The sequence below is a fragment of the Archocentrus centrarchus genome, chromosome 16, assembly GCF_007364275.1.
Source record: "Archocentrus centrarchus isolate MPI-CPG fArcCen1 chromosome 16, fArcCen1, whole genome shotgun sequence".
NCBI lineage: Eukaryota > Metazoa > Chordata > Actinopteri > Cichliformes > Cichlidae > Archocentrus > Archocentrus centrarchus.
Genome location: NC_044361.1, coordinates 10636140 through 10655739, shown reverse-complemented (window position 1 = coordinate 10655739; position 19600 = coordinate 10636140). Strand labels below are relative to the sequence as shown.

The following is a 19600-nucleotide window of genomic DNA, read 5'->3' as shown; positions in this document are numbered from 1 at the left end:
TTCACTACATTTCAATTTTGCTACTATGAAAAAAAAAATGTAGTGGCCGACTTATTTTGAAAAGTCTGATTGAGGGTTTAGAGAATAACAGCAGTAACACTCACACGCACATGCCAGTCAATGTTAAAATGTGATACACCACAAGGGGAAGTATTGATCATATAGTCAATATCCAGTGAATCAAATTAGAGTCCAACAAATCACACAGATGATCCTGGCTGGCTGATGTATCTGATTTTCAATCCCCATGGCACAGTGTTTACAGGAAAGTCATTCTTACTGTTCAGACCTTACTCTAACCAAATTGTACATATAACAGCAACAGCTATGATGAACACACGAGCGCTTTGGTACGTGATGAGTTATCAATTTTTCTTCATAGTGAAGTATGGCCTGGTTATTAATACACACCAACAGCAGTGAGGTTTTTACAACCAGCAGATGGCACATTAGAGCTAAATTTACCATCCTAAGGTAACAGTAAAGACTCAACATGAAATACAGTATTAAAATATTATATTATCATGGAGGGGATTTGAGGACACCATCCCCATTCATAACATAGATGTGATTTATATATATATATATATATATATATATATATATATATATTAGGGGTGGGACTTTAACGCGTTAATTTCGATTAATTGATTACGGGGAAAATAGCGAATTAAAATTTTTAACCCATTTTAATCGCACTTTGCACCGTGGAACGTTTCTCGGTGCACGAGTTCCAGGCATGCCGATTATATCGACGCACGATGTCAAACATTCACGGGCCGCATCCTTCGAAGGTCCCGGCCCACGGTCCTTTGCAGCCCACGAAGACCGCAAAGGCTGGAAGTGAGCGGCTGTGAAATTGGACGGTCTAGCCTTCATATCAGCTGCCCTCACCTCTGCGTAGCTCGTGTCGCCAGCAACCGTGAGTGCGAAGCACAGCTGTGGAAAAGCAGCTGGTTAAAGGAGAACAAACTTTTTCTCCTTTTTGTGGTTTAATTTAAGTCTTTAATTCAAAATAAGCTGTTAAAACAAGCATGACACATTTCAACATCAAGGAATACAGCTGAGTGAATGATTAATTTCCAACTATATTAAGTGAGACATAAATGTTATTTTCCCCCCAGTCTACTGTGTAGTAGACTGGGGGGAAAATAAACAAAATTTTGAAGTTTAAGCTTTTGTATATTGATTCATTCGTCAACCAAACTTAAATTAATATTTATCATGTTAAATATTTAAATGTGATTAAAATGCGATTAATTTCGATTAATTAATTACAAAGCTCCTAATTAATTAGATTAATTTTTTTAATCGAGTCCCACCCCTAATATATATATATATATATATATATATATATATATATATATATATATATATATATAGCCACTGACTGCATTCTACAGAAACATGGTAAAGCTTTGTATTAGATACCTTAGACTATTTCTGTTCTGCAGCAGCCTCCACCTGTGTTGTTTTTATCTACAGTAGCGCTTGGCTACATACCCAAAGGACAGTAGGCTGACTTTGCTTCTGTTCCAACACATGCATCTTGTGATAAAATGCACAAAACACACATCAGCGCGGCCCAGTTCTTGAAGAGATCTGGATCGAGGCACCTTACTGTCGATGACAAGTATAATCCCCACTGAAGTGTCCCTGAGCAACAGCGCTGAACACTTCCCAGCTCAGGGGCTCCTGTCCTCTAACTGATTCTGACCTTTAAGGATTCACACTAGACCATCAGTAGATGGAAGAACTGCAGCACTCTTCCAGTGCAGAAAATTAGTTTGGACTCTACAGACATCTTATTTTGATGAAATAGCTCAACATTTTTGGAAATTGCACACATTTTTGATAAATGATGAAAAGATTGATCCCAGTGTAAATTATGTACACACCAAGACCAAAACAGAGGGAGCCTGGCTCTGTGAGATTCAGAGGCACCTCTGCATCTGTGTGTATGATTAACAACAACAAAGAAAGTAAACACATACATTGCTGTAATATTGGTTATGAACCCTTTGGAATTTTTACATTTCTCAGATACGTCCTAAAACATCACCTGATTTTCACACAAGTCCTAAAAGTAGAAAAAGAAAACCAGTCAAAGCAAATCATAAAGAAATCGAGGAAAATGACTATTTTTGGTCTTTGGTCTAATTCCAGTCATTTGCTGCTTTACTGGTTTGCATGATGAGGCTATTTCAGTATTTTAGAAATAAGGAGGCAGTCACCATCAATATAATCACAATAATCTTGACATAAAATTGCATCATTTTCATAACAAAGTTGAGATGCTTTTCTCGGACCCTAATAACTGCAACACCCATAGTTCAACTCACAATTCTTACATGTTCTTCCTCAGTACCCCGCCAAATATGTGGCACAACTTTTGACTTTTGACTCTCCATCAATCCAATTGCTCAATTGCCCTTTTATCGCCCAATAGCATACTCTCTCCTATTAGAGATAAAGCATTTACAAAAAATGAGAAGTAAAAGTTATTTTAGTTCAACTTTTTAAACCTTGGAAAATTATGGGCATGGACATGGTTAAGATGGGGCCAGGCTATGTGTTATCTCAGTGATTCACTGTTTGGAGACTGATGTGTTTGTGAGAGAGACAACGTTCAAATCAGCAAAACCGTGTGCCGGTGGCGGGGTCTGTTGTGCACCACTAGCTAAAAAATAATATTAAAGAAAACTGGAAAGAAACATGGGAGATACGTGACAATTTGGATAATGATACAGAAGATGTGCAAAATAACTTATAAGTTGTTATATAAAAGCTGTTCAACTCCAAGTAAAGTAACTCATTTGTAAAATACCCCGACATTCCTGGCAGATAGGATCAAATGGAGCAACTGTTCCTGAGTGGAACACACCTCTTACAGCTCAGTGATATTACAGGATTTTCATTAACCTGAAGAGAACCCTGTAGCGTGAATCTGTTACTGCACTGATTTCTTTGCCTAATGTCTGCAGTTTCCCAGCTCACACACACAAACAGCTGAACATGTGCCTGTGCGTGTGTGCGTGTGCGTATGTGTGTGCGTGCACCTGGATGAGGTAGTGTGAGCAGAGGCTGAGGAGCTCCAGCAGCTGAAGGTGGCTGCCTGCAGACAGGACGTCCTGGATCACCGCTGGCTCCAACAGAATCTGGTTCAGAGTATCCAAACAGGGTCATTAGGTTTCTTTTTTTAACATTTGTGTCTGAGCATCAGTTTCACTGCAGCTGAGCTGCAGGTTGTTTTCGGGTGAAGACATTGTCTGAGCAGAACTTCTTTTATATTTTAATTTTGAATCGCTTTAATAATTTAAAGCAAATTCAGTGATATTTATTGAAAATCACTGTTTGTTTGCTTTTAACTGTTCAGGTTGGGCACATATTTTTATTCCATGCTATGCAGTTTTTTTCTTCTACTGACCCCAAACTGGCACCTCTGAATCACTAATGCAGTAACTTAACATCAAGTGATGAGCTGAAAATTCAGGACACAAACTGTATATTCAGTCTTACAATTCAAACAGCAGCAGCAGTGTACAAACAACTCTACTAAAAGGCAATGAGTGCAACTCATGACTGAGGAGTTTAAAGTGGACCTGTCAGGCTTTTCCATATTTTCTTCCCTATCAATACTGTTACACTGGTGGCTGCTCATTTTAAACACTGCCAGAGTTTCACATAAATAGATCAGTGTATGTGTGCAAGTAAGTCCCTCTGAGCACATTGTGTGTGTTAACATAATGTCACAATCATCTTAGGAGTGCATGTCCCAGTAAATTCACCCCAAGGTCAGGCCGTGCAATTCTCACAAATTGCAAAAAACCCAAGAGCTCCATCTCAGACTCTACAGGCCTCAGTTAGCATGTTAACGGTTAAAGTTCATGACAGAACAATTAGAAGAAGACTGAACAAGTAGGGCTTGTTTGGAAGTGTTGCCAGGAGAGAGCCTCATCTCTCAATAAAGAAGATGGTGGAAGTGATGGGACAGACTGATAAAGTCACACAGAAAACAGTTACTTCAAGTTAATGCTGCTAAAGGTGGTTCTACAGGCCACTGAATCATGGGATGTACCTAGTTTTTGCATTTTGGCCTAATGTTTGTTAAATAATTAACACAATGTAACATGTCATGTGTCCTCATTCATCAGAGGTTGTATAAATATAAGACCTGCTAAGGACCAGATGATGTTTTTTTAATTATGTCTTGATACATAAACCCTTAGAACTGAAAGAGGCTGTACTTTCTTACCATGATTGTATATATTTGTGATTTCTTTCTTCTTTCTTTCGCTTTTTAGTCGGGGTAAGTTTGATTTCAGTTGAGAAGATGTTAAAATGTTTTGGACAGTCAAACAGATGCTGTGAAAGTGAACAGAAAAACTGCTCGACCAATGGGCCTGATTTGCCATTATCCTCCTCGCGGTGCAGCAACGTATTCAGGCAATTATTTCAGCACAGATTCTGCCAAAATGCTTCCTGTTTAGATAAATGAACAGCAGATGAAAATTATCCACTGAAAGCTTCCTTCTGTTTCCTCCATATTACCCACCCATATACAACATAACGCTCTGTAACGCAGCCAGTTCATACTCCTAAGCTCTCGGGAGCAGAGCCAGGGAGCACTGGAGAACCATGCGGAGGGTAGCATTAAATATCCCACAGATCACGTAGATCACAACCCAGTCAGACTAGTCACCTATTCCAGTTTAGTTTGGTTTTTAAAGACAAAAACAAACCTTTGATAATCCATTCAGCAGCTCTGCCCTACATACCCACAGAGCTGTGACTGCATCAGCAGTGAAAGTGTGAAAAATGACTTCATCATTTGTGTCCCTCACCTCTCGGTACTGCTGCTACTGTAATGGAGTGAACATTGTTTATCGGCCCTCAGGACTATCACTTTTGCTGAAGCCTGCTGATTATTTATGAATCTGAAAACAAAATGAGCAGATCTGAATACAAATGTGCTACTTTCTTCCACTGCTTGTTTGTCCACTCAGTCTGAGTGATTGCAAGCGCTGCTTCAATAAGCACATTATTTGACCACTTTAGGATTCATGTAAACACTTAATTTCAAATCATCAGGCTATTTGTTTATAATGGTGTAATATACTACATAGAACTACACTGAGCCACTTAGAAAATATTCCCAGCAAGCTCCTCTGATAAGCTTCCCCCCACCCCCACCCCTCCTCCTTCTCTGCAATTAGCTGCATCTGCACATTCCCATTTATCACAGTATGGTTTCCTTCCAGGCCCGGGCAGCAATCCAGTTAACAGCCCACACCAGCTATGGGCCTCATAAGCTTAACATATTAAGACAGAGAGCAACAGCGAGTGGTTTTTGCTTCATTAACAAGAATCTGCATGCACTGAGCTAGCGAAAAAGCAGAGCAGAACAATTTGAAAAATCTCATCTCCAAGCACCTCTTCATCTATTCAGTAAGTGTAAACTGAGGGACACATGTTATCAAAAAACATCAAATCCCACATTCGCCCCCCCCCACTCAATCAGCATCCTGTCAGGCAGCAGCAGCAGCAGCAATAATGACTGTAATAACAGTAAGTGAACACTCTTCATATCCTGCTCTCCTATCCACTCCAGAGGCCCACTGCAGTTAGAGCAATTCTACCTCACACAGCAGAAGTCAGTTTTATAACTGCGTGCCTGGTTCAGTGTGGGAGTACCGGGAGCTCTTGTGCAAACCAGCAGTTATTGTTACTTACAAGAGCTCACCTGGAGAAGAAGACAAAATAGAAGATGATGCTGGTACAGCAGAACATATGTCCTCTGCCATGTGAGCTGATACTTCTACAAAGTTACTGATGGCATGTCTCCTCCCTCACTCTGCTGGCCTATGACATGTAGCTAAAGGATTTTTAGTAGGTCATTATTTACGGTGTGGGGGTAAGCTTATTGCCCTCATCTCATCTGCTATCATCTCCTCTGGGCAGACAGGAGCTGAGCCAACCAAAGCAGGGCAGCTCGCAAGCCTGCTGTTGACCTACTTACACTGCCTAACCGACTCACTCTTTGCTCATTTCCACTGTGGAAATAAAATTAGGAGTAATTACAAAGTTCCTGGCCTCTCAGTACACAAAATAAGCCGCTGGGCTGCTTAGTAAAGCAAGAATCGTTGCCACAAAAAAAGGTCAAGGAAGGTTTTCAGAAATTATGGCACACTTAGCCATTGCTGGTGGAACGAAAAGACAAGGACATGTACTCATGTGCACCTTTAGTAAGGAAATGTAATTTTGTGCACTTTAATGTCTTTCCTTTTTTTTTTTACTTTGAGCAGAGGAGCGACCAGTTCATAGTAAAAATCTAATAAAGCACCTGCACACTCAGGCATCCAGCGGCAGGAGCTTATGCTGCTGAGATTAAAGAGGTAATCTGCAGAATCCCTGTTTTGATTTAGTTTTGTGACATATTTGGCACTGATAGAATACTAACTACTGTACAACTTTCTTTCTCTTTTTCTTTTTTCTGTGTGTGTGCGTGTGTGATAACCACGCCTTTGTGTTTCAGTGGGCGGGGTCCTCCTCGGTTCCTACTCTCCTTCTCAGCACACCTGGAGGTGATGAGCACACCTGTGTGCCATCAGCTCGATTGGTTGCTATTTAAATGGAGGTGTGACCTTTAGTTGTCATTTGATTGTTGTGCTATCCATGTTAGTGATGTCGGTTATTTATGATTCCTGTCTGAATCTCTTCTTGGCAAAAGTCTGTCTTCTTACCTGTGTGTTTTATCTGTGCAGATAGAGCAGTTTGTGAGTTGGGAGTGAGCGTGGCGTTTGTTTTGGATGCGCCTGTTCTGTGGATTTGGACCCCTGCCTTAGTGAGAAAGTGTTGCAGAAGTTTCTAGACTAACCTGTTCTGTGAATTTGGACCTTGCCATTTCTAATACTAACTTTGTTTCATTATTGATTATCTGTGCTGTAAATAAACCTGTGAACTTTTCATTATGAGTCCACCAGCTAGCTGAGCCATGACAGCTTGTTTGCATTGCTCATTCTTTTTATCACTGTATGGGCAGCACGGTAGCACACTGTTGCCTCACAGCTAGAAGGTGTGGGTTTGCATCCACCTTAGCCCGGGCCTTTCTGTGTGGAGTTTGCATGTTCTCCCCATGTCTGCGTGGGTGTTCTCCAGGTACTCTGGTTTTCTCCCACAGTCCAAAGACAGGCAGTGTGGTTAGGTGAATTGGTGATTCTAAATTGGTGTGAATGGTTGTCTGTCTCTCTGTGTTAGCCCTGCAACAGGCTGGGGGCCTGGCCAGGTTGTACCCCTCCTCTCACCCTATGACAGCTGGTATAGGCTCCAGCCCCCCCCCCCCTCTCCCCGTAACCCTGAACAGTGTTTGTCTTTGTAAGGGGCATTTCAGTGAACAGCAGGCAGATGCAAACATAACTTGCATCTCATTGTTGCCTTCTCTGGCTGGCTCATTCTCTAGGACTGTAAATAAAAAATGGAGTTTGTGGGTATAAAAATTAAAGCTAACACAGAAGCCTTATTGAATCCAACACAGATTTCATTTTGTAAACCATCTCCATGTGACTAACAAGTCATTAGCCAATGAGCATCCCTTGGTTTCACTCGTGCACTCATGGCTCATTGAAGTGCATACTTTTATCTTTAATTCAGGGGGTTTAATAAAAGTATTGCAATAAATGTTACAGGAATTACTGCCCTACATAGTCCTGAACTTAACAGTACACTTGTGACTGCAAAAAAAAAAAAAAAAAAAAAGTTCAGCCTTAGGCTTCTCAGCTGGACTGCACTTACCACTGAGTAACATCATTTTTTTATTTACAGTCTATGTATGTACGCTACTCAGTGAAACACCAGTCATTAAAAGGGTTTCCCCCGATGTGCAGTAGATTTGCTCGCATTCTTACTGTGTACTCTAATATTAAAAACAATTATATTTCTTTTGTAATACAGGTCAAAGTTTCACGTGCAGGAAAGCATCTCATACTGGAGAGGTTGCTAATTTGTAGAAAGGGAGGCTGATAAACTGAGCAGGCCTATACATCCAAATCAAATGAAATGGCCCATCAAGTAGATATGACCAGGCAATGCAGTTTAGCCTTGAAACAATGTAGAAAGTAGGGCTGATTAAGCAGCCAAATAAGGGGTCAATAAATCTGAGTCAATGAACTGTGTCACCTGTCACAGAGAGCTGGGTTGCTGAACCTAATAATAGGTCTGAACACCATTTAACACTAGTAGTGGACTTTCACCCACAGCTTAGCAAATGTAATCATATGTACTGATAAATAGCTTCCTTGATATTAATCTAAAAATTTCCATGTGTGACATTTGTAACAAAATATTTCTACTTTGTGTTACTGCAACCAAAGTGCCTTCTAGTGATCATCTCCCAGCATCACTGTGGGAAACACTGAGATTTCTCCTCCTGAGATTTTCTGACAACAGTATTTACAGCTCTGCAAATGTTGCTCATTTTTTTTGTCACGGCGGCCCAAGCTCACCTGTCCAGTGTAGGCGAAATCTAAAGCGTGCTTCAATCCAACGCTGGTCACTCCCTGCAGAGTCACTTCGTCTGCCTCACTCTCCACCATGCACAAGCTGAACATGGCCTGATGACACAGAGATGAAACATGGAGGTCAAACTGAGGGAATTTCATGTGGCGTTTTTTGTCTTTGTTAAAGTAAAAGAAACAAGCATAATACTGCATTAGAAAATGTTCAGCAATCACAGCCATTCAGGTTTCTTTCCCCAGCCCTTCTGAGTCAGTTCTGAAGGCTCATCATATAACATCTGCAGCACTGACACACTGAGAAATCAGTTCTGTATGTGTGTATGCTGACAAAATCCACCAGCCTGATAGGTAGCCCCTTAACTGGCAAGGGCCCGGTGACGGGCCGTTTGTAGTCCCTTTTATATGGCAGGCTAGACCCTCCCATTTTTATTGACACGTCATTCGGCCAATCATGTAACTGGCTGCACCAAATCACCTGACAAAGCTACGTGACGCCCTCTGAGTATTATTGGCTCTGGGAAACCCATTTCTTAACATTATTGGCCGAATGAGGTGTCAGTCAAAATGGGCGGGTCTAGCCTGCCATATAAATGCACTTCATTCGGCCCGCGGACCAGACGCAGCCGATTAATAGGCTATGAAATGGGTTGTTCAGAGCCAATAATAACCAGAGGGTGTTATGTAGTTGTTTCAGGTGATTTTATTTGCTGCCAGTTAAGGGGTTAATCAAAAACCTGCCAAAATCAGCATCCTAGAACCCTTTTGGTATTGATTTGCCTACCTTGGCCCTGAAGGTTAACAGAAATAAATAGCACAATCAGTACTTTCTGTTATACCACCCTCATCCTGTCTCTCTCTCTCACACACACACACACACGTGTCTATACACGTCACACTCCATGTGAAATCAAAGAAGCGGACACAGCATCTGCAGTCTGGCCCTGCTGTGTGTGAGTCCACCTTGCTGCTCGCTAATCAAAGCTATTGATTGGTGTCACACCATGAAGGGATGACAGAGCTATCGATCAGGGCCAACCAGCAGAGCGCAGCAGTGTTGAGGGGAAGAGAGGGAGAGAGGAGGTTGACAGGTCAAGTGTGGCCGTGATAAAGATCACGTCTGCTACCTGTCACCTGAGGTCTGAGCTACAGCAAGGTTACAACATCTTTAACTGTGTGGTTTATATGTTTTTTTCTGGATTGTAATGGGACAAACAGCAACCTTAAATTGCTTTTGAAAAGTCATTTTAGCTGTTTCTATACCCACAGTTTCATTGCTTCAGGATAGTGATCTAGCTAACTTGCAATTTGCCGTGTGCACCACAGTTGCTGCACTCTATCTCTACTGAGAGACTGGTGTGTAACAGTATTTTAAGCTTCAAAGGCTCTCAAGCTGGCTGGTTATCGTAGCATCTCCTTCCGTCCTGAAAGCCACATTCATTTCTCCTAAAACTCATCCAATTCTCCCTGATTCATAGCACACATGAACTTTAACCAGGCACCAACCCCCCTCCCCCTCTCTGGCAAATGGCCCTTCTGTATTGTGAGCATTATGTGAGAGACAGGCTAAGTTTTAAACCAATGTCCTCAGAGCTCAGTCTTGTTGATTCACCACTGTGCTAATTAAAAATCTACTGGTCCACCGAGTACAGGAGAACCTGTGGCTAAACCCGGGGTGTGGTAGTGGCTGAACTTTGGTCAGTGTCTGCAAGAATGTAAAACACACACACACAAAAAAAAAAAAGCATTGAGACCCAAGCAGAAAGTAAAAATGTGGAGGACACACAATAGAGGCTGCCTACACCAGACAGAGAGAGGGCACCCTGAGAAGTGCTCATAGAGCTGTGCGCCTCCAGCATGAATGCTCCTGACCTTGGTGGAGGAGCTCAGGGGAGCGCTGGTGGTGACGGATGGCTCCCCTGATTTGGTATATAGATCCATCGCGGAGACACATTGCACCACAGAACTACGCTCACTGCAGTCCTTTCACACGCTGCTGCAGTGGGGGTGTAGCGCTGCAGTTAGCCTGACCTGCTGGCAAAATTTCTGTGTCTGCTTGGCTCAATCATACCAGAGAGCACTCGTGACTTCCTCACGCACCCAGTGAAACATCACAATATTCAGTCTGAGAGAAGGATTGGTTTGTCTTGAGGGGAATGAGACTACACTTACAAATATGTTCATTATAAAACACCAAAATCATTAATGGAATATATTTGGTAAATACAACAGTTATGTTTTTGAGGCACTTTAATTGAATAAATCTTTTTTTTTTTCCTTTTCTCATAATAGATAACAGAAATGTCATTTTTACTGAATTTTATGTTAAAAATTTATGATGATCCCCAAATACGCTGCACAGAATACAAACTCAGCTGTAAACAAAGGAGAAATGAGTTCAGATTCTCCCCAGCTACCTTTAAGATGAGCGTGGAGCAATAATATAATATACAACAGCAATATCACATTTAGGAAGACATCCTCCTGCTTCATGTGTGTTTTTGCTTTGTGTGTCCAGTGGAGTTTTCTTATAAGCCTTTCAGATTGAATTTGTTTTTTTTTCTTTGGATTTTTCTGGCATATTGCTTTGTTTTTGGCACGTTACCACCACCTTTAAGATCAGGGGAAATAATGTTAAACTTCTGGCAGATATTGCAGCACGCAGGTGCTTTGTAGCCATGCATGTGAATAAACTGGGGACTGACTCAAAAAAATAAAGAGCTGCTATTAGTAGGAGGAAAAAAAAAAGCCCTACAGGGTATCTTTGAATAAAGGTTGGGCTGATGTTCTCCTGCCATGAGGCATGTTTACACTTTGGTGCTGCTTGGTAAAGTATAATTGGAATGTTCGTTTCATAACTGCTGGAAGCCCTTAAAATGCCCAAGGCTCAGCTGTTATGCTTTTTAAAGACCAATGAGTGCACCAATGTGTTTGGACTGCATCTGCCAACTCCTGATATTCTGGGCCAAAAAAAATTTTTCATCTTCGCGTCAGTGATGCCTGCCCCATTCTGCGCTGGGTCGTGCTGTTCTCCCCACCTCCGGCTTTTCATGTGTGCACATGGGAGGCCTGGGAGTTTCCCTGAACAGAGCGATGCCACCAAATATAAGTTACTGAAGGTGGAAATATCATTCTTCTTTTGACTACAGTACTCCTGACTGGACTTTATAAAGAAAGACCTCCGATATACTATAATCTGTTGTTATGATTCAAGTATATCTTTAAAATGTTAATGTTCAAATAATACATAACTTATAAAAGACTGTAATTGATATGATATATAAGTTATGGTTTCACATGACTTTATGCGATTCTGTGAAATGCACGCCATGACTCAGTGCCATGCAGAACCAGCTTTAGCAGCAATAACTTAAAGTAATGGTTTTCTGTATGACTTTAACACTATCTCACATTGTTGTGGAGGCATTTTGGCCCACTGTTCTTTACAAAGCTGTGTCAGTTCATAGAGGTTTGCAGGTATTTGTTTATGCACAGCTTTCTTAAGGTGCAGCCACAGCATTTCAGTCAGGCTGAGGTTTGGACTTTGACTGGGCCATTGCAGCACCTTGATTTTCTTTTTTCAGTCATTCTGTTGTAGATTTGCTGCTGTCCTTGGGATCATTGTCCTGTTGCAGCTCAATTAATTAATTCTAGAATACTTTTTATACAGAGGAGTTTGTGGTCGACAAAATGACTGCAAGGTGCTCAGCTCCTGTGGCTGCAAAAGAAGCCCAAATCATTACCCCTCTACCTCCGTGCTTTGCAGTTGGTATAAGCTGTTTTTGCTGATGTGCTGTGTTTGATTTTCGCCACATGTGGTGCTGTACATTATGGCCAAACATCTCCGCTTTGGTCTCGTCTGTCCAAAAGACATTGTTCCAGAAGTCTGTGTGGATTCTTGAGATGCAGCTTTGCAAACCTAAGCCATGCTGAAATGTTCTTTTTAGAGAGAAGAGGCTTTCTCCTGACAACCCTTCCAAATAATATACTATTTAACATGTATTTTTTAATATTAAGACCTTCTCTTATGTGCAGCCCACATGTATGTATTCTGTTATTTTTATATGCTACAATCAGTTTAGTCTATTTATCACCACCCTTTATCCCTAAATGTCTTAGGGCTTTGGAGATTACTTTTAGACTATCCACTTGAGTTTTTTACAATTTGTATTTCCTTTTTGCATATACCCCTACATGTCCCTTTCCCTATTCGGACATTGGACATGATCGTGTGATAATCTTGAATGGTGGGCGGGGTATATATACATGTGTTCTGCATTCAGTCATTAAGTCTGAAGAAGGGCATGGATGCCCGAAATTTTACTTCACCTTGAAGGCAATTAAATATTTTTCTAGGAGTGTTCAGGTGTGCGGACTGTCTTTTCCTATTGATAACCCTTCCAAATAAACCATACTCGTTCAGTCACATTTAACGTGCTAACTGAGGCCTGTAGATCCTGGGATGTAGCTCAAGAGCTTTTTGCAATTTCTCTGAGCGTTGCACAGTCTGACCTTGTGGTGAATTTTCCGGGATGTCCGCTGCCGGGCAGATTGTTGCACTGTGTTAACGCACACCTGAACGCTCCAGACCGGCAAACTGTCAAAGCTCCTGCTTTTATAGAAGAGATCAATTCATTACACAGGCGGATATGCTTCCACTTTTTGGACTTGGTGTTCTACCAAAAGCTACCAAAAGACAATTACAGGCTTGTGTCAAATTATCAAGAATGAAATCAATGCAGGTCAATTAAGCAAAGCTCAGCTCTTCCCACAGGCAGCCCATGCAGTGTGGTCTGCCTCCATGTATACGGTCCAGAGATATATATAACATGCAATCCAACTGATGTATCTAAACCTACATCAGTGCCGCAGTGGTACTGGCCCACACTTGTTCTAAAATACTCAGAAGAAAAACCAGATGGGCTTTTGCCTCTGTAAATACCTGGAAGGAAAATTCATAAAATTTGATATTTTGGGTGTAGCACTAAATCTGCTTCTATTTATTTACAGCTTGCTACAGATAGCACACTATAAATTATCAAATCCCCACACGCTAGCTTCCTCTCAGGGATCAGTTTACAATAGATGGCATTATGAAATTGAGCTCTATCAGTTTACACAGACGAATGATCTATAAATAATGTAATCTACAGGAAATACTGATCAGTCTTTAAACAGTGTTGTGACAAAGCAATAAATGAGTTTTCTCTAGCACAGGTTTTGAAACATTTAAAATCGTGATGTTTTTGGTAGAAGTTCCTTCCTAACTGACGGGCGAGCAGATAAGATTTCTCTATAATCAAAAGGAAAAATTCAGTGTGTAAATAAGTATGTGTGTGGGTACTTTCTCACTGACAGTGGTGTGTGTGTGTGTGTGTGTGTGTGTGTGTGTGTGTGTGTGTGTGTGTGTGTGTGTGTGTGTGTGTGTGTGTGTGTGTGTGTGTGTGAGAAGCTGGTGTGACTGATTTGGCTGCATCTTGCCAAGCTGTCCAGACATCTTAGTAATGTGATGGGACTGGAAGAGGCAGGTGACACATTCAGGACAAGTTCCAGGTAAACAATTCGTGCTTGGTCAAGTATTTCATTACAATCTCTCATGTCCGCCCGACTACATAATGTGCTATAATCACCACAAAGTGTGCAGGTGTTTGCCCGGGTGCGAGGAGAAAGAGACACGCAGAGAGGGAGAAAGTGCCGTTGCTGTTCCCTATACAAGGCACCTTCATCTCCTCAGTAAATGAAGTAAATGAAACTCAGCGGTGGAGTCAGATGACAAAATGAACATAATGTCGTTAAGCCGCTCCAGAGAAACAGAGGAGCGGAGTGAGTTTTTCTTGCTTACTGTAGCAGGCTGATCTAATAATCCGAGCGCTGGAACAACAGTGTTGTTCGGCTCAGCTGGGACTTGAAAGAGTGGCATTTAAAAACGGAGCCGAAGAACAAAAGGAGAACAAATGTGAAGAGCACGAACAAAAGGAGGAGAGGAGTGTGACTCGCCCACCCTCAACTCTCTTCAGACAGAAGTAAAAATAACCTACACACACACACACACACACGCACGCGCACACACAAACACACAGGAGGAATAATCCCTGAGCAACTTGGACATATTTAATCTGCCTCTCATTTTCAACAGGGATTAATTTCTAACTTCTAATCTGCTCAATGTCCCTGAATTAAATCTCATGTGTGCACTTTTCCCTGTGCAGCTCATCTGAGGAAATCTCCTGTCTGGCTGTCTGACAGCACGAGCCTACCTAAAGCTACGTCTGTGGCTTAACAGGAATCAAACTGAAGCAAACACTGGGGATCGATCCAGGTGGGCTAGTGAAGGGAGTGGAGCTGTCAGTGCTTCATATATAATATGCCATCTGTGCATGTAAACGTGACCATTTTTGCAACCAAAACCTTGTAGGTTGCTTCAGGACTTTGTTTATTGGCAGGATCAAGCCGGTAAATGCATATACAAACTCAAATCGTCCTTTCCTGCAAAAAATGCTCATTTTTGAGATTTTATAACCTGGTCCAGACTCACCCTGAAGTAATCGCTGCACGCTGCTAGGACGGCTTTGTGGGCGTGGAACTTCTGCTCACCGGCGACCAGGGTGACGTCACACAGCAAGCCATCCTTCCTCTGCTGGTTGAGAGCAGAGAGGACTGAATCCTGGTGTGACTTAGACTGGCAGAGCCTCTGTCCTGTCAGCATCTCCCTACTGCTGCACAACACACAGACATACATATACATATGTTGGGCCTTAGTGGATTTACTAGGCAAGACAAAGATTTTACACTAATGATAATAAAAACACAGGATTTATCCTTTAACACAGCTGAATTAGAACTAATTAAGACATTTCTCTAATACATTTGGACATTTTTGTTCATCTGAACCATCTTGACAGTGCAGTAGTAACACACATCACCTACCTTAAGAACAATGTCTATTTTCATTTCAAATATATATGTTTTTGAATATCAATAGCATATAGAGATACCAAGTAAATGTAAAATTGGGGCTTTTTACATCGTGTCCTGGGACACAGACACACACACACACACACACACTTTTAGTCACACCACTGCAGACTACATCAGTGTCCATTGAGTTGGTTTGACTACCTTGGTTCAGACATGTATAAACAACTATTATTATTGTGAACCTGTTAGATTGCTGCCTTGAAGCTTACTAGAGCTGGCCACAATGCCCAGAGGATGAATCATTTTTGAACATTTGGCAGCACAGTGGTGGTCGAACTGTCGCCTTGCAGTGCTCTCAGGAAGGTTCTGGGTTTGAATCTCCTGGTCTTCTGGGGCCTGTTTAGTTTGTTTGCCTACTCTGGTTTCCTTGGGTACAGCTTACTCCAAAGTCAAGCCTGCTAGGTTCATTAGTGATTCTAAAATTGGCCGTAGGTGTGTCTGTAAGTGCTGCATGAATGAGTGTGTGAAAAAGCTAAATGTAGCTGGTAGTGTAGAATACTTTGAGCAGTCAGTGAGACTAGAAAAGTGCTATCTAAATGCCAGCGCAGACCATATTGATATGGATTTAATATTCCTGTACCTTAAATTTAGTACTCCCAGCAGCTCCGGTCTGGGAACTGAGGAGAGCAGCTGCTGGACTTTAGGGAGAGCAATGTTGTCCCATTCTTGTCTGGTGTAGGATTCTAGCTGTTCAACACTCCTGGGGCTTCTTTGTTTCATTATGCTCCAGATGTTTTCAGTCGATGAAAGGTCTGGACTACAGGCAGGCCAGTTCATCACCCAGATTCCTTTATTACAAAACCATGCTGTTGTAATAGATGCAGAATCTGATTTAGCATTTCTTGCTGAAATATGCAAGTCTTCTCCTAAAAATGATGTCTGGATGGGATCATATGTTGCTCTAAATCCTGCATATACTTTTCAGCACTGATGGTGCTTTTCCAGATGTGCAAGCTGCCAATTCCATAGGCACTAATGCACCCCCATACCATCAGAGACACCAGCTTTTGAACTGAATGCTGATAACAAGCTGTATAGTCTCCCTTCTCTTTGGTCCAGAGAACGCGGCTTTCGTGTTTTCTGAAAAGAATTTCAACATTTCGCTTCATCGGAGCACAGAACAGTTTCCCACTTTGCCTCAGTCCATTTAAAATGAGCTTTGGCCCACAGAAGGCAGCAGAGTTTCTGGATCATGTTCACATATGGCTTCTTCCTTGCATGATAGAGCTTTTTGTGGATTGCACGCTGAACTGTGTTCACTGACAATTATTTCTGGAAGTGTTCCTGAGCCCATGCAGTGAGTTCCATCAATCCCGCCTGTTCTTAATGCAGTGCCGCCTGAGAGTCCAAAGATCACAAGCATCCGATATTGATTTTCGACCTTGTCCCTTTCTTCGGATTCTTTGAATCTTTTGATGATATTGTGTACTGTAGATGATGAGATATTCAAAGTCTTTGCGATTTTGTTCTGAAATTGTCCCACAATTTGAAGAGGCAGTTGTTCTGTTTTTTGCAGACTGGTGAACCTCTGGCCATCTTTACCTCTGAGAAACTCTGCCTCTCTAAGAGGCTCTTTTTACACCCAATCACATTACTGACCTGCTGCCAATGAACCCGATAAGCTGCAAAATCTTCCTCCAGCTGTTTCTTTTTAGTAACAGTTACTTTTCCAGCCTTTTGTTGCCCGTGTCCCAACTTTCGTTTGCATTTTAAACAGTGATCCAACTTTTCTTTTTTGGAACTGTGGTTGTAATATAACTTATTTGGTTATTTTATTTTTAGTTTTATTCTTTATTTATCAAGGACTATGCAGAAAAACACTGACCTCATAAGAGAAAGGGTGCTGTTTACCAGATTAAACTTGTAGCTAATTTCCATCTGCAGTCCCTGGGCAGGTACTCACAGGATTAACCAGGCCATAAAATACTAAATATAAATACATAATATCCACAAGACTACATACAATTTGAATAATATAATCAAATAGTCTAAAACCCTCCAGCCACAGTCCCACCCACAAGACGCAAACACATTCATAAATACACCCCCCCACATTATTTAATTATCTTTGTTTTCCATATTCAAAATTGCATCAGAAATTTAGACAAGTGGCTCAATGCTTTGTCATGACAGACATTTTTGCTATGTCCCCATCCTTACACAAAGAGCACTTTCCACCTCTCAGTGTGTATCTCAGTTTAGCTGATAGGATAAACACGCTGACCATAGAACATGTCAAAAACAGTGTTTCTGACTGACAGACAGAAAGCTGTGGATCCACGTAGCAGCAAATATACCCCATTTTCCAGCTCATCCTCGGCCCCTCTCCACTTGTACCCATTTATCAGCAGCAAGCCAGTCTGTCCATCCAAATCCATCTCCGTCCACTTCCAGCCTCGGCCATCACTCTAAATGATGCTGCCTGCCAGGAGGCTTACTCTGTCACCTTCATGGTGATGGGGTGTAAGACAGAGGAAATAATGGGTGTGTGTGTGGGCGGACGCGTTAATGCGTTCTGGGATTGAGGTAGGATGAATGATGACTCAGGTTGTTTGTGTGATAGTTTGGACTCTCGTGAAGGGAGAGCCAGGGGAATAAAATTGCCTTGTTGGAAATTACAGGGTTTTTACATTTCATAAAGAGAATATAAGGATGAAAGTGTCTCATACGCTGATCAGAATGATTAAAACTGAAGCAATAGAAGATGAATAATCTGATTTAATGTCTCCAGAATGGATCCTAAATTTTGTTAATGCTACAAACTTCGTGCTAACACAGCGTACCACAGGCTTTGAGCTCAAAGGTTGTGATCTACCAGCTCGAAAAATGATAACATTATCAGAGGTTATTTTTCTCACATCTACCGGACGACCACAATAGCTACACAATTAGAGAACTGTTTCACTGACTGATGTGTAAAAACCACTGTAAAATTAAAAGGATGCACCACAATGTTCACTCTAAAATTAAAAGGATGCACCACAGCTCACTCTTAAATTACCACTGTAAGGACTGCCACAGTCAGAAATTTAAAAAACCTAACAGTGAATTTCATTGTGAAAATAGTTTTTGACCACATATTCTTATTTTTTGAAAAGGCAAAAACCATCTTGTCATTCTTTCCGCCTGCCTCAGAGCTTCACTGTTGTCCAAATACTATTAAACACACAGTTGGAGGGTTGGTTAATGAAGCAATCAATGTGGAAGCTGTAGTTTGTTTGTTTTTTAGGTAAATCCTGCACACACACACACACACACATATATGTGTGTGTGTGTGTCCTGGTGCTGAAACAAGTTCTCAACAACACAACAAACAGCAGTTTACTTCTATTTGATTAAAATCCAAGAAATCACATCTGTGACCTCTTTTTGAAGGTTTAGTAAGTATGTTTGGTACAAAGGATTGAGCTCTTAGGTAGATAGGTGGATTTTTTTTCTCATGTAACCTTGTCTACATCCAAACAGTAAGTTAGATAAAAAGAAGACAGACAGAAAGAGAAAGCTACTCCAGCCTGTGCTCTGGAAACTCCTTCATCGAGCAACAAATTGATCCTAAATGGATCTTCCTCAGCTTGAAATAAAAAAGTGATCTTAGTCCAGGGTTTGTTGAAACGGTCAGTAGATTTTGTATTTGGATTGTCATGAATATTGTGTTTTTCTAGTCTAGCCCGACCACTCAAAGCACTGTTACGCCAGTAGCCACATTCACCCATACACACGCACACCAAATTGCCCTCCGTCCAATCAATGAACAGCCCACTCTACCTCCTGAGCCACAGCAAGCGTATACATAGTAACCGTTCCTTAAGCATCATCTATTTTTGCCATGAGCTTAAGATGTGTGGACCTACCTGAGGCTGGGTTCAGAAGGCATACCCTTGTACAAAGGAAGTTAAGATGGAGGTGGAGGAGAGGTGCTATGTGGCTCCTGAGGACTGTAGTCTCCTCACTGGGTACATACATCAGCCTGATAGGACAGAACAGCATGTCAGCTTTACTCAGTCCATCTACTCAACAAAGCTACAATGTGACAGCCTCCTGTGCAACGTGTGAAGAGATGCTACCACACGTCAAGCCTAATGCTGACTTCTCCCTTCTCTCAGCTTTGCTGC

At 41.6% G+C, this 19600-nt stretch overlaps 1 protein-coding gene across 5 annotated transcripts in view; it reads right to left on the bottom strand.

Annotated features, from left to right (window-relative positions):
* Positions 1-19600, bottom strand: part of klhl32 (kelch-like family member 32) — a 31353-nt gene that overhangs the window by 9837 nt on the left and 1916 nt on the right. For 2 of the 5 annotated variants that reach the window (XM_030749642.1, XM_030749641.1), the window contains exons 2-5: positions 19340-19455; positions 15046-15226; positions 8502-8609; positions 3060-3158 (exon numbers count right to left, since the gene is read on the bottom strand). In XM_030749642.1, the coding sequence (XP_030605502.1) occupies positions 3060-3158; positions 8502-8609; positions 15046-15226; positions 19340-19362 (411 nt within the window). In that variant the 5' untranslated portion in view covers positions 19363-19455. The remainder of the gene's footprint in view (positions 1-3059; positions 3159-8501; positions 8610-15045; positions 15227-19339; positions 19456-19600) is intronic. The other 3 variants (XM_030749644.1, XM_030749646.1, XM_030749645.1) reach the window with 3 other exon arrangements.